The 12,831-nt window shown below is 41.9% G+C and overlaps 1 protein-coding gene across 1 annotated transcript in view; it reads left to right on the plus strand.

Annotated features, from left to right (window-relative positions):
* Positions 1-10,385: 10,385 nt before the first annotated feature.
* The window catches only part of LOC137353168 (ryanodine receptor 1-like), a 535,610-nt gene continuing 533,164 nt past the window's right edge, over positions 10,386-12,831 (plus strand). The window contains exon 1 of the mRNA XM_068019216.1: positions 10,386-10,676. Within this exon, the coding sequence (XP_067875317.1) occupies positions 10,386-10,676 (291 nt within the window). The remainder of the gene's footprint in view (positions 10,677-12,831) is intronic.

Raw genomic sequence — 12,831 nt, forward strand, 5'->3', positions numbered from 1 at the left:
AAATATGTTATTAATCAGAGTAGGGCAGATTTTAAGATTGGGATTAACAAGACTAAGTCTGGAATAACTTTAAATCAACAATCCTACTTAGAGTGTTACTCCCATCCTAGTTAATTGTGCTAGGTCATCACAGAAAGGTGATGATATATCTCAAGCATAGATGAGCACTTGCGAAGCTTGATTGGTCAATTAAATTGGTTCTGCACTCAGACCAGACCTGATGCTAGTTTTGATGTGCTGGAGCTAAATACAATGATGAAACACCTGAAAGTTGAGAATGTTTTCAGGGCAAATAAAATGTAAAAAAAAAATTATGGAGATAATGTGTACTGAAGTTCCCATCGTTAGGTGACCCAAAGAACATGGATCTCGTCATTTTTAATGATGCTTCAAATGCTAATCTTCCTGATGGGTATTCGAGTGCAGCTAGTTTCATAATATTTCTGATGGGTAAATATGGGAAATGTTGCCCTTTAGCTTGGGAAGATAAGAAAATAAAAAGGGTTGTTAAAAGCACTTTAGTTGCAGAAACACTGAGTCTTGTAGAGGCAGTGGATAGGGGGTTCTATTTGTCAAATACTGTAGGTGAAATTCTGAACAAGGGACATACTGAAGATGGGATACTCATTGAATGTCATGTGGATAATCGTTCTTTGTGAAACAATGTACACTCTACAAAAAGTATCAGTGAGAAAAGACTACATATTGGCCTTGCTTGATTGAAACAAATGCTGGAGAGAAAGTAAATCTCTAAACATAAATGGGTAGATGCAAGCCATCAGCTATCTGATTTTTTCACAAGATGAAATACAAGTATAAAGAAATTGTTAGGTGTGCTCGAGGAGGGATGTCTCGCAATGTAATACTTGGAATTTATTTTGATTATTTTGAAACGTTCTTTGAACATGTTAATATTTTGTACCTAATTTGGAATTTAGTTTGAAATGTTGTTTGAGCACATTAATTTTAAAAGAAAGAAGGAAACCCCTTAATTATATATCAACTGTTTAATCATATGCAAGTGGAGAGTGTTAACTGGGGTCTTACTTGAGCACTTATAAGAAGACTCTTACCGAGACTAGTAGAAGGTTTGCGTGAGGAGCAACGTGGTTGTAATCCTTTTACTGTGTACAATCATTGTGAAACTGAGTAAAGATAGGCTCCAGCATTATCCTTCCACAACAAGCTGTCTGGAATTTAACAGTGTCTTAATATAACACCATGTTTGAGAGTTTAGATGGCAATTTTTAACTAATCAACATTGCTCATTTGGATTAAAGGATTAAGTTTGCTCTTGGGTTTTGTTTGTGGTGCCCAATTTGGCTCTGACTACTCCTAAAGACATCAACATGAATTTAAAAAATCCAATCACACCACTGCAGGTTCAATCCTTTAACTGATCACACCCCACAGATATCAAGAACTGAATAGGATATGATCTGATATATTACTAACAACTTTGGGCAGGATTTTAATGTACAGATGTGCTGGGAGCAGAAATGTGGGGGCCCGATGTGAAGCATGCTGGTCAGTGGCTTTTTAACACAGCCACTTCATTAACATCTGATTTCTGGGTTTCCTGTCCAATTATTTTCAGCGGGCATGATGATGGCCCACATGATGCAATCTCAACTCTAGTCTTTAAAAGGGACTCTCAAAAAATGGAAAGTGAAGCAGTTAAAATTGGGAAGGAAAGAAGTGTTGCCATGGAAGAAATATATGGTCAAAGGCTGTGCCCCACTTCACTGACTTCCCTGGGGGCTCAGGACACAGAAGGCGATACTGTTCCCTAACAACAGGAAGAGAAAGCCAGCTGGGGAAACCAAGAAGACAAGGTTGGATATGGCACAAGGAGTCAGAGGCCATTGCGATAGCTTCTTCCATGGACAGATTGGCAACTTGAGGGGCATCAAATGTGGCAATCAAATTAATGCATGCAGGTCTTCAACAAGGATTTGCAAACTTTGGATGACATCTTAGATAGGAAGAATGATGCCCTTGCTTTGGCCTCAGTGCCCCCGATCGGCAGCAAAGTGTTTGCCAGCATAGTGGTAGCAGGGAAGAGCAGCTCAGCCATGAAAGGGTACATGGAAGTTGGACTCCGCTCAAAGCCATTGCACTCACGTCAGTCAATACCAGAAATGCTGTCTTCTGTCCTGATGGCCGAGTCTACACCTGCACGAGTACAGTGGAGCAATCTTTGGTGGGCCCAGATGGGCTGCAAAACCGGAGGATGTTGGCCAAGACCAACTCAGAGCAGGGTTATGAGCAGTATTCCTCTACCTTTGCTGAAGCCACAAGGGTTGCACCACACAGAAGCAATAGGAAAAGAAAGAGTAACGATTTGTAGTTGCACAATGATGTACATATGAATGTGTTACACATTTTGCAAAGTTAATTTTTATTTGTCCATGTTTATGGCCAGGTGAGAAAGGTGTCTGGGGGTCCCTCTCACCCTTCACCTGGTCGTACTATAACAGGGTTTAATTTTAAGCCAACCGTGTTTTTAGCTCCCCCTTGGTGAATCCTTGCTCACCGCTTTCCAATTATAAGGCAGAGAAACTAGCACAAACAGGCTTCTTAGGTTTAAAGAAGAAATTTATTAAACGTAAACTTAAATCTAATTCAGTTAATGCCTACGGATACACGACGCGCCCACACTATCATGCATATGCGACACACACATGCAAATAGAGACAGAAAAGAGCAGAAGAAAAATAAAGTGAAAAGTTTGAGGCAATATCTGAAGAGTTTTTGTTACGGTTCTTCAAGCTCACTGTAGAGTCCTTGATTGTAAGTAGATCTTGCTTTTCGTTAGGGCCCAGTATTCTTCTTAAACCTTGCTCGCTGTAGGAAAGTTTTCTCTCTTGGGCTTCATGTGTCTTCAGTGGATTCAGAGGCTTGTGAGAAAGAGATGGGAGCAGGCACACAAAGGAAGCTGTGGTGAGCCAGCCCGGAGAGATCTTCTTAGTCCAGGAGCACTCCGCTTTCTGCCCAAATTGTTTGCACAAATTCAAAAAACTCAGGTTGCACAGCAGGTTAGTCATGTGACTAGCTGGCTTGACCATGTCCGTTTGCGTATTCGGCCATTTTAGCAGTCAACCTGGAATGCGAGCTCCCCCACCTTGAACGTCTGGTGATCAAAAGTCCATTGTGGGTTGAATGTATCAGGGCATGGTCCTTTGTCCTTTCCAAGCACTGTCTGTTAATATGCAAATGTATTTTCAGCCAAGGGTCCATTGTGGGTTGAATGTGTCAGGGAATGGCTGCTTTGTCCTTCCACACACTGTCTGTTAATATGCAAATATCTTTCCAGCCAAGATCTGGCAATTTTTTAAAGCAAGCCCTTTCTTCACTTCAACAACAGTTTGAAATTTAATGTCCTTGTGGCAAAATTGATGTTTCATGCTTGTCAGGTGGGGGCTTGCATGACAGTCCATTTGATGAATATAAATATTATTATTTTGCATCATTTTCCCATGTTGTCCACCCTTGATTGCTGGTTGGCAAGTGGCCTTTTCCGTTGTTTGATGATGAGCTTATGCGCCAGAAGTAGTTGTGCCCCTAGCCAAGCTGTTCCAGTACAGCATAAACACAAATTCTACCATCCAGGGCTGGATTTTAGGGGCCCTCCTCAGACGGTGGGGGTAAGGGGCATAGAATCACGGAGGAGGCAGGGGTGGAGGGCCTGTCGCCAAGTGATTTTGCCAGGGATGGGATATGCCGACGACGACCTTCCCGTCCAGAGCTCATTTGAGCCCCTTAAGTGGTCTAGTAATGGGTCTAACCAGCAGTGGAGGATGCCTCCATTATGTGGGGAGTGGGCCTTGTAAAACGAGATGCCCTCCCTGTCGGCTTTCTTGAAGGGTCCCTCCAACGTGGCAATCTGTAGTCCATGAATGACCCCCACCAGAAAAACCTCCACCAATATAGATCCCCTTCCCCCTGGACTTCACGCCCACTCTTTCACCCACCCCATCCTCCCTTGCCTTCCTGAGATCCAGGGTTCCAGTGCTGGGCCTGAGTCCAAGGCCTCTGCAGGCCCGGCAATGGCCACCACTAGTGGTGGCGCTGCCGATACTACTGAGCTGCCGGTCCTGTGATTGTTCAGCAACTCTTGGAGCTGGGATCCCCATCTTTAAAGGAACGGATTACACTGTGAGGGTGGGAGGGGACACGACAAGGTCGAGGCAGGGTTCCACCCGCCTTTTCGGCCCGGCGCTGGGAGTCTTGCCTCCTCCACAAAATCCAGCCCACAATGTGAAAAACTGTGCACAAAAACCAAGACAAATCCAATCTGGCCAATTACTGCCCCATCAATCATCAGCAGTGATGAAAGGTGCTGTCGACACTGCTATCAAATGGCACTTACTCACCAATAACCTGCTCACTGATGCTAAGTTTGGTTTCTTCCAGACCTCATTGCAGCCATCCAAACATGGACAAAAGAGTTGAATTCCAGAGGTGAGCTGACTGCCTTTGACATCAAGGCAGCATTTGACCAAGTGTGGGATCATGGAGCTCTGTAAAATTGAAGTCAATGGGAGTTTGGGGCAAAACTCTCCACTGGCTGGAGTCATACCTAGCACAAAGGAAGATGTCTGTGGTTGTTGGATGCCAATCATCTCAGCCACAGGACATCGTTGCAGGAGTTTCTGAGAGTAGCATCCAAGGTCTAACCATGTTCAGGTACTTCATCAATGACCTTCCCTCCTTCATAGGTCAGAAGTGGGGATATTTGCTAATGATTGTAAATGTTCAGTTCCATTTGCAAATCCTGAAATACGGAAGCAGTCTGTGCCCACATGCAGCAAGACCTGGACAACAGTCAGGCTTGGGCTGATAAGTGCCAAGTAACATTCACACCAGACAAAATCCGGGCAATGACCATCTCCAACAAGAGAGAATCTAACCACCTCCCCTTTACATTCAATGGCATTACCACCGCTGAACCCCCACCGTCAACATCCAGGGGTCACAAATGACCATAAATTTAAATGGGCCAACCACATAAATACTGAGGCTACAAGAGAAAGTTGGGAATTCTACGGCGAGTAACTCATCATGTGACTCGCTCAAAACTTTCTACTATCTACAATGCACAAGTCAGGAGTGTGATGGAAAACTCCCCACTTGCCTGGATGACTACAGCTCCAACAGCACTCAAGAAGCTCGACACCATCCAGTATAAAGCAACCCTGCTTGATTGACACCCATTTACCACCTTAAACATTCACTCCCTCTACCGCCAGTGCACTATGGCTGCAGGGTGCACATTTACCCCAACTTGCCAAGGCTTCTTCAACAGCACCTTCCAAACCTACCACCTAGAAGGACAAGGGCAGCAGACGCATGGGTACACCACCAACTGCAAGTTCGCCTCCAAGTCACACACTATCCTGACTTGGAAACATATAGCCATTCCTTCACCTGGAAATCCCTACCTATGTTTCCTCTAACTTCTGTTTGCTGCGTGCGGCCAGCTTGTTGCACATGCATGCATCTTAAAGGCAACATGGCTTGTTTGCAGCCTGTTTGTTCCCTGCAAATTCCCGATTGCCATTCATCCGTGCACAAGCACAGCTTAGAGGGAACTGCTCTTTACCTAACAGCACTATGGGTGTACCTACAGCGATTCAAAAAGGTGGCTCACCACCACTTTCTCAAGGGCAACTGGAATGGGTGACAAATGCTGGGCTTGCCAGCGATGCTCACCAATGAACAAATTTAAAAAAAACAGCGTCAGCTTGAAAATCAGAAGAGATGACGCAATGAGGGGCAAGTGGGCTGGGAGAAGGTGGATTGGGTAGGAACATACTTATGCTGGCAACCACTATCTCCATGGTGGTGCTGATATGCAGCCGTGCCTGTTTCCCACTGGTTAGCTGCTGCTGCCTCCAATTGTGTGCCACCTTGTCCTGCACGAGAGATTGAAATGTGTCAATGAGGGTTGTGCAATGTGTTTTGATGATGCGCCTGTCATGGTTGAATAGTTGGCAGTGTGTGCAAGTTGTGAGATGTGGGTCTGAGGCTTGCTGCAGTGCTAAGTGTGTGAGGGTGAGGTGAACCTATAAATGTGCATTATGAGCTGTGCTTAATGGGGAAACTTGGCAGATAAGTAATGGAGGTGTGCTGCATCAAGCAGTGTGTGAGGCTATTGGCTCAGTTGTAAGTATATGTCATTTGAAAATGAATTCAATGACCTTGACCACTCCATGAGGTCATCAAACTTCTTTCGTACTGCATCCAGGTCCTCAGGGAGACACTACTTTCATTGACCTCCAATGGTTACCTGCTCATTCTAAGGGCTTGTCTGGAGGATCACCTGAACCCGTGATAAGATGACCTCTCTCCTCCCTTCTCCCTCCTGCATGAGGGCCTTGAGTACTGCATCAGAAAATCTGTGAGCCTGCTCTCTGCCATGCTGCACCATCTTTACTTCTCTGTGGTTCAGAGACTCTTTAGCCAGTTCTAGTACCTGCTGCAGCCAGAATGCACCTCTTCTTTAAATGACACAGTCTGACTTTAAGTTTTGCAAGCTAGTTTTAAGTGGTGTTAGCACTGGGCTGCACACCGCTATCATTTAAATCAGCAGGCAGCATTACTTTGAACAGGGATGGGTTAATCACGCATTGCAATCCTTCCCCCCGTTTTCAGGTGCAATCGAATTTTTAGCCCTTTCTCCTTATACTCTCAAAACCGTTAATAATTTTGAACACCTTGACTAGATCACCCCTTAACCTTCCCTGCTCTAAGGAAAACAACCCCAGCTTCTACAGTTCCAAAGAAGGGTCACTGACCCGAAACGTTAACTCTGCTTCTCTTTCCACAGATGCTGCCAGACCTGCTGAGTGATTCCAGCATTTCTTGTTTTTGTCCCAGCTTCTACAGTCTCTCCATATAACTGAAGTCTTTCATCCCTGGTACCATTCTAGTAAAACTCCTCTGCACTCTCTTAAAGGTCTTGACGTCCTTCCTAAAATGTGTTGCCTAGAACTGAACACAATACTCTAGCTATGAGCCCAAGCAGTGATTTATAAAGATTTAGCGTTTGTTCTCTGATTGTAAAGCCAAGGAATAGTTTTTTGAACTTGTCCTGTCATCTTCAAGTCTTGTATATCTACATCCTCAAGGTCTCTCTGCTCCTGCACCCACTTTAAAATTATGCCATTTGTTTTATATTGCCTCTCCTCATTCCTCCTACCAAAATGTATCACTTGACATGTTTGTGTGTTAAATTTCATCTGCTATGGTCTGCCCATTTCACCAGTCTATCTACATCCTCCTTAAATCTGTTACTATGCTCCTCACTAATTCCTAAATTTCCAAGTTTCATGTCATCTACAAACATTTAAATTGGGGTCTATATACCCAAGTCCAGGCCATTAAAATACATCTAAAAAAGCAATGATCTGATCACTAACCTGAGGGACAGCAGTGCACACTTTCCTCCAGTCTGAAAAACAACTATTCACCGCAGCTCTTTGCTTTCTGTCCCTTGCCAATTTCATATCCATGCTCCCTCTGCCCCTTTAATCCCATGGGCTTCAATTTTGCTATTATGTGGTACTTTATCAAATTCCTTTTGAAAGTTCATAGGCACAATATTAACTTTATTGGCCTTTATCTGATGAGGACTGGAATACAAAAGGGGTAAGTTGTGCTTCACTTGCACTGAGATTTGATCAGACCCCTTCTGGAGTACTGTGTTCAGTTTTGGGCACTGCACGTCAGGAAGGATATACTGGCCTTGGAAGCTGTGTAGTGAAAATTTACCAGAATGATACCAAATCTTAAAGGATTAAATTACGAGGCCAGGGACTTTGATTTGAGTTAAGAAGGTTGAGGGGTGATTAAACTGAGTTTAGTAAAATAATAAAAGGATTTGATAGAGTAGATATAGAGAAATGATTTCCTCTGGTGGGAATCCAGAGCAAGGAGGCATAATCTTAAAATCAGAGTTAGGGTTAGGCTGTCCAGGAGAGAAATTAGGAAACACTTTTTGACACATAGTAGTTTTAATCTGGTATCATCTCCTCAAAAGGCTGTAGATGCTGGGTCAACTGAAATTTTTAAGATTGAGATTGACAGATTGTTGTTAGGTAAGGGTGTCAATGGATAAGGGTCAAAGGCTGGTAAACTGAATTGAAGTACAGATCAGCACAATCTAATTAAGTGGTGGGACATGCTCAAAAGGGCTGAATGGCTCTGTTCCTATGTTCCTGAAATCAAAGCACTACTTTAGCATAACTATCTAATACGTCACTTACTCTGTGTTGGAGTTTTCAATAAAACTATGCAAATACACATCGGTCCAAAAAATATCAGAGGAGATTTTGAGCATGTTCCCCTCCAGCATAAAAACGGCAATAGCATTCTGTAAATGGCAGGAATTGGGTTAATACAAATCGTGTAACTGTTCTGACCTTCCCCAGGACCTGCTGCTAGGTGGCAAGAAGCACGACCTGAGCCAGACAGTAAACTTATTTAATATGCAAAATGGGTGATGTTGCCTAAATAGGATCCAGATTGCCAGTTTAGGAGTGAAGAGTGCATGCTACATACTCTGCAAGTACCAGCCAAAGAGGAATCCAGCAGGTAAGTTTTTATTTCTTTTTGTGGGGTCTGGATGTGCAAGAATGCTCCTCCAAGCTCCATGAAAGGAGGCTAGGTTGCTGCTGTCCAAGGTCCCCAACATCGAAGAAAGACACTCATTCCCTCATCCCCACTGCCCCTCAACCCCTACATGCGAACCCACTTTCTTCTAGTCCCAAATTCATTAACCTCAATTAAAATGCAACAACTGTCAGGTAGAAGCCTTTTAATTATTTTCATCATAGCACAGGTACTTTAAATTTTCACTATCTTAGGTTCCAATGGTCACGTATACCAGTCCAGAAGCAGTTGTTAAATTAGAAACAAGATCTCAGGTTGATATCTCTCCAGGGTGCTGAGGCCAGCTGCAGCATCCATAACTATTCCTGAGTTTCACGGGGGCAGCTGTCTAATAAATTAGATTCCACTGAAGGAAATAAATGTATTACAAAGAAAGACAGTCGTATGCAGTACTCAGCAGATCAGATTCACAAGTCGAACTGCATAAATTATAAACTTAATGCTTTCCTACAGATTCAATGATATAAAACTAGGGCACGATGTTTTAAACACAAGGATCTCATATGGTCTGGCACGTCAAAAAAATTAGGAAGTTATAATCCTGAATATTATACTGAAAGTAGTCATAAACAGAAATTTTGCTCCATGGGAAAAACAAGACCTTTAAGATTTTCTATGGAAAATCTCATCAGAACTTCAAGGGAATCAATCATATCTTAATGGAATTTTCCAAACTTGTAACCTACACAAATTATTCCCAGAACATGAAGAATTCTTAGATTAGTGAGTAACTGTAATGGAAATTCAAAGGGAAACACAAGCACTCAGGAAAGCTTTAGTAGGAGAGGCTAATTTTCTAACAAAAAGTGCTGGAAATAATCAGCAGGTCTGGCAACATCTGTAGAGAGAGAAAGAGTTAACGTTTCAGGTTAACTGTTTCTCTCTTCACAGATGCTGTCAGACCTGTTGAGTATTTCCAGCACTTTCTGTTTTTATTTCAGATTCCCAGCATCTGCAGTTCTTTTGCTTTTATTATAGGCTAATTTTCTAGTTAAGTTTAGAAGACATTTGACATTTATCCCTCAATCGATACCTACTTTGTTGGAGGTTTGTGAACACATCAAATTAGAGAAGAGCCAATCTGTCTGTTGACTATAATAAATTATTGCTGTAGTGCTGAAACTTATGATAATATTGGAATAGAGTGATCAGCTAGAGTGCAAGGTGATTAGTGAGGTTGGTTTCAACTTTCATCACCAGGTGGATCCTGACAATAGTCAGTTAGGAATGAAAATTCAGTGGGTGTATAATGGGTGGCCGATCCACAACTCTGCGTTTACACCAGAAGTTAAAATTCCCCCCAGTGCTTAGAAACAAACGAGATAATTTCTGCAGAAATACTAAACTAACCCTCAAAGTAAAGAATAGGCTATTAAGTAGCAATCGTTATCTACCATAAATGGCACTATAACCTGCCCACTGCCAAAGGCTGTGGAGAAGAAATTTAAAACTTTTGATGTCTAGGGGTAGAGTTTTGCCTTTACTGTCCGATTGATCTGAAAAACTTGCAAAGACATTTCAAGGTAGATTTTCATCTTTGCCTCCTGGGCATTAATCATCACCTAGGTAGAGCATAGAGAAATAATAAATAAGGAAGATTTTCACATCCCTTATCTTTCTATTATTTGGATGGAAGGAATATTCTGCAGGTTCTGTTAGCAACATGGGATTCTTCTCGCCAGATTTTCCTTTTTGCTCTCCTCCTAACAATGCTTAATGCCCAGGAAGCAAAGGTAAAAATCTACTTTGAAACGTCTTTGCAAGATTTACAGATCAATTGGACTGTTAAACTAAAGAACAGAGCAGATTCCAGTATGGCAATGTGTGAAGTAAAAGCACCTGAGTTGATTCGGTTATTTGCTAAGGATGCACAAATGGAGGTCGAGCAGGTCAAGATTACACTGTTAAATCACTATAAGCTAGGTACCACTGAAACTTACAACACTAGAAAAGAGATGCAGCACATTGTCAAAGACAGGATGGAGCAAGAAAATTGGCACGTACATGCCTTGAACTTGACAGGACCCAAATAAATCAGGCAAAGTGGGCAATAAATGCCAGATATCGGATGTTCACATCTTGGTCTAAATTTTCCATTTCATACAATTATGAACTATAAAAATTAACCTCCCAAAAATGGACACATTTTTGCTACCAGACAAAATGGAGTAAGAGGTCAGGTGACCTTTCCTGTCCTGTGAATATACATAGTGACTGTGGGAGACTGAACCAATGATCATGTCTGGATAGCCTTGAAGAAAGCATTAGAAATGCTCATTGCCCCATTCAATGTTAATGGCCGAAGAAGGGTCACTGACCTGAAATGTTAACTCTGCTTCTCTTTCCACAGATGCTGCCAGACCTGCTGAGTGGTTCCAGCATTTCTTGTTTTTATTTCAATGTTAATGGATACCTTTTTCAATAATGGCCTTTGCAGACCTAGAGTCTCCAGACTCAAACTCAATAGGTGTGACCAAACACCACTTTCTCAAGATGAGCAACATTCAAACACCATTGTCTAACAATGACCACACATTTGAGATAGAAATGCTAATAGTCCCATTCAATGTTAATGGATACCTTTTTCAATAATGACCTTCGCAGACCTAGAGTCTCCAGACTCAAACTCAGGATAATAGGTGTGACCAAACACCACTTTATCAAGATGAGCAAACTTCAAACACCATTGTCTAACAATGACCACACATTTGAGATATTGCATGAAATACTAGGGAACAGCAACTTTGGTCACCTGACAGAAACAAAGCCTGATAAGTTTTTTTTTTAAAAGAAACCTTTCTGAGTAGAAATCCAGAGCAGAGACAGAAAGCAAGCAGCCAGGAGGCTGAAAGAGATTTATTCTAGCCAAGAAGACCCTGACAAATACCATCTTAAAAAAAAAACTAGCTAGAGGCACAGACAAAAAGGTAACCTTTGAAAATTCTCCACCCAAGAGATTGAAACAGGATCTTCACCATCAGACTACAACAGAGATTTGAGCAAAGAAGTCTGCAGCAAAGCATCTATCCATCTGAAACTCTCCAAGCTTGACTCCTGGGAACCAGAAAAAAAGGAAGAACAGGCCTGTATCATTTAATTCTTCCTCCTGGGAAAACAAAGAAGTTATCACAACCAATTCTTTGTAAAAACACACCTAAATGCATGCTATCTTTTAATCTCTATTTTTTCTTGTGTGTGTGTATGTGTGTCCATGTATGTGTGGGTGAAGTTGGGAATTTTAGATTTTTTTTCTTTAAGAAATATTTGTCTTTTTTTAAACCTATGAAAAACCTGTCATTTGTCTGTTTATTGACCATTAAAACACTCAAGGGTTAAAACACAATTCTAATAAAAACATTGCGGACAGTTGAGAAGTGAAAAGGGAAACCACCCCTAACATTTCCTACCTGTCTGAAACAACATTACTTTTCCAATGGAATCAGAGAGTTATGAGATTTGTAGCATTGGCTGTCAAGGCTCGTCTACTGGGCATCATCGACTGCACACATATAGCTTTCAAGGTACCTAATTTCTCGTTCATTTTTATTTTTTCTATCTCCTAATCTACCCCATGTACTTTTACTAAGTTTTCCTCTATAAAAACATTATGTTTAAAAAATTTTACTTTTCCTTCTTTGTAATTTGCACTTTCCACCAGGAAGACAAATGTCAAACAAGCAGACAAGTCAGGGCTGCCCAACATTAACAGGGCAAGTAAGTTTTTCCAAGGTGCTGAAAGGGTTAACTTAAAAAAAAATAAGGGCACTAGATTTTATGGTCAGTGGTGAAGCAAGGATGCATACTGATGACCTCAGTTACTCAGTCTACTATTCTGACCGGAGGACCTTCTGCAAGAGCAGAAAGCAAGATGGAGAAACCTGCTGCTGTAGGAATAAAAGAGGGCAAAGGAAGGAGTTTGCATATACCTTACCCTACAGTTTACCAGACAAGAACATCATACCTCTAGTTAAGTAAAAAGCTGTACATCAATGGTTTTGCTTCACCAGACAGGTTGTTACAGAGCTATGTAACCTCTTGCAGCACCAACTGCAGGTCACACACTTCATTGATTGTAGTTCCAAATTTCTATACATCTGGATTAATTTAGGTTGTGTGGCAGGTGACATAAACAACATTAGTCAATTTTCAGTGTGT

This window comes from Heterodontus francisci, chromosome 40 (genome assembly GCF_036365525.1).
Source record: "Heterodontus francisci isolate sHetFra1 chromosome 40, sHetFra1.hap1, whole genome shotgun sequence".
Classification (NCBI taxonomy): Eukaryota; Metazoa; Chordata; class Chondrichthyes; order Heterodontiformes; family Heterodontidae; genus Heterodontus; species Heterodontus francisci.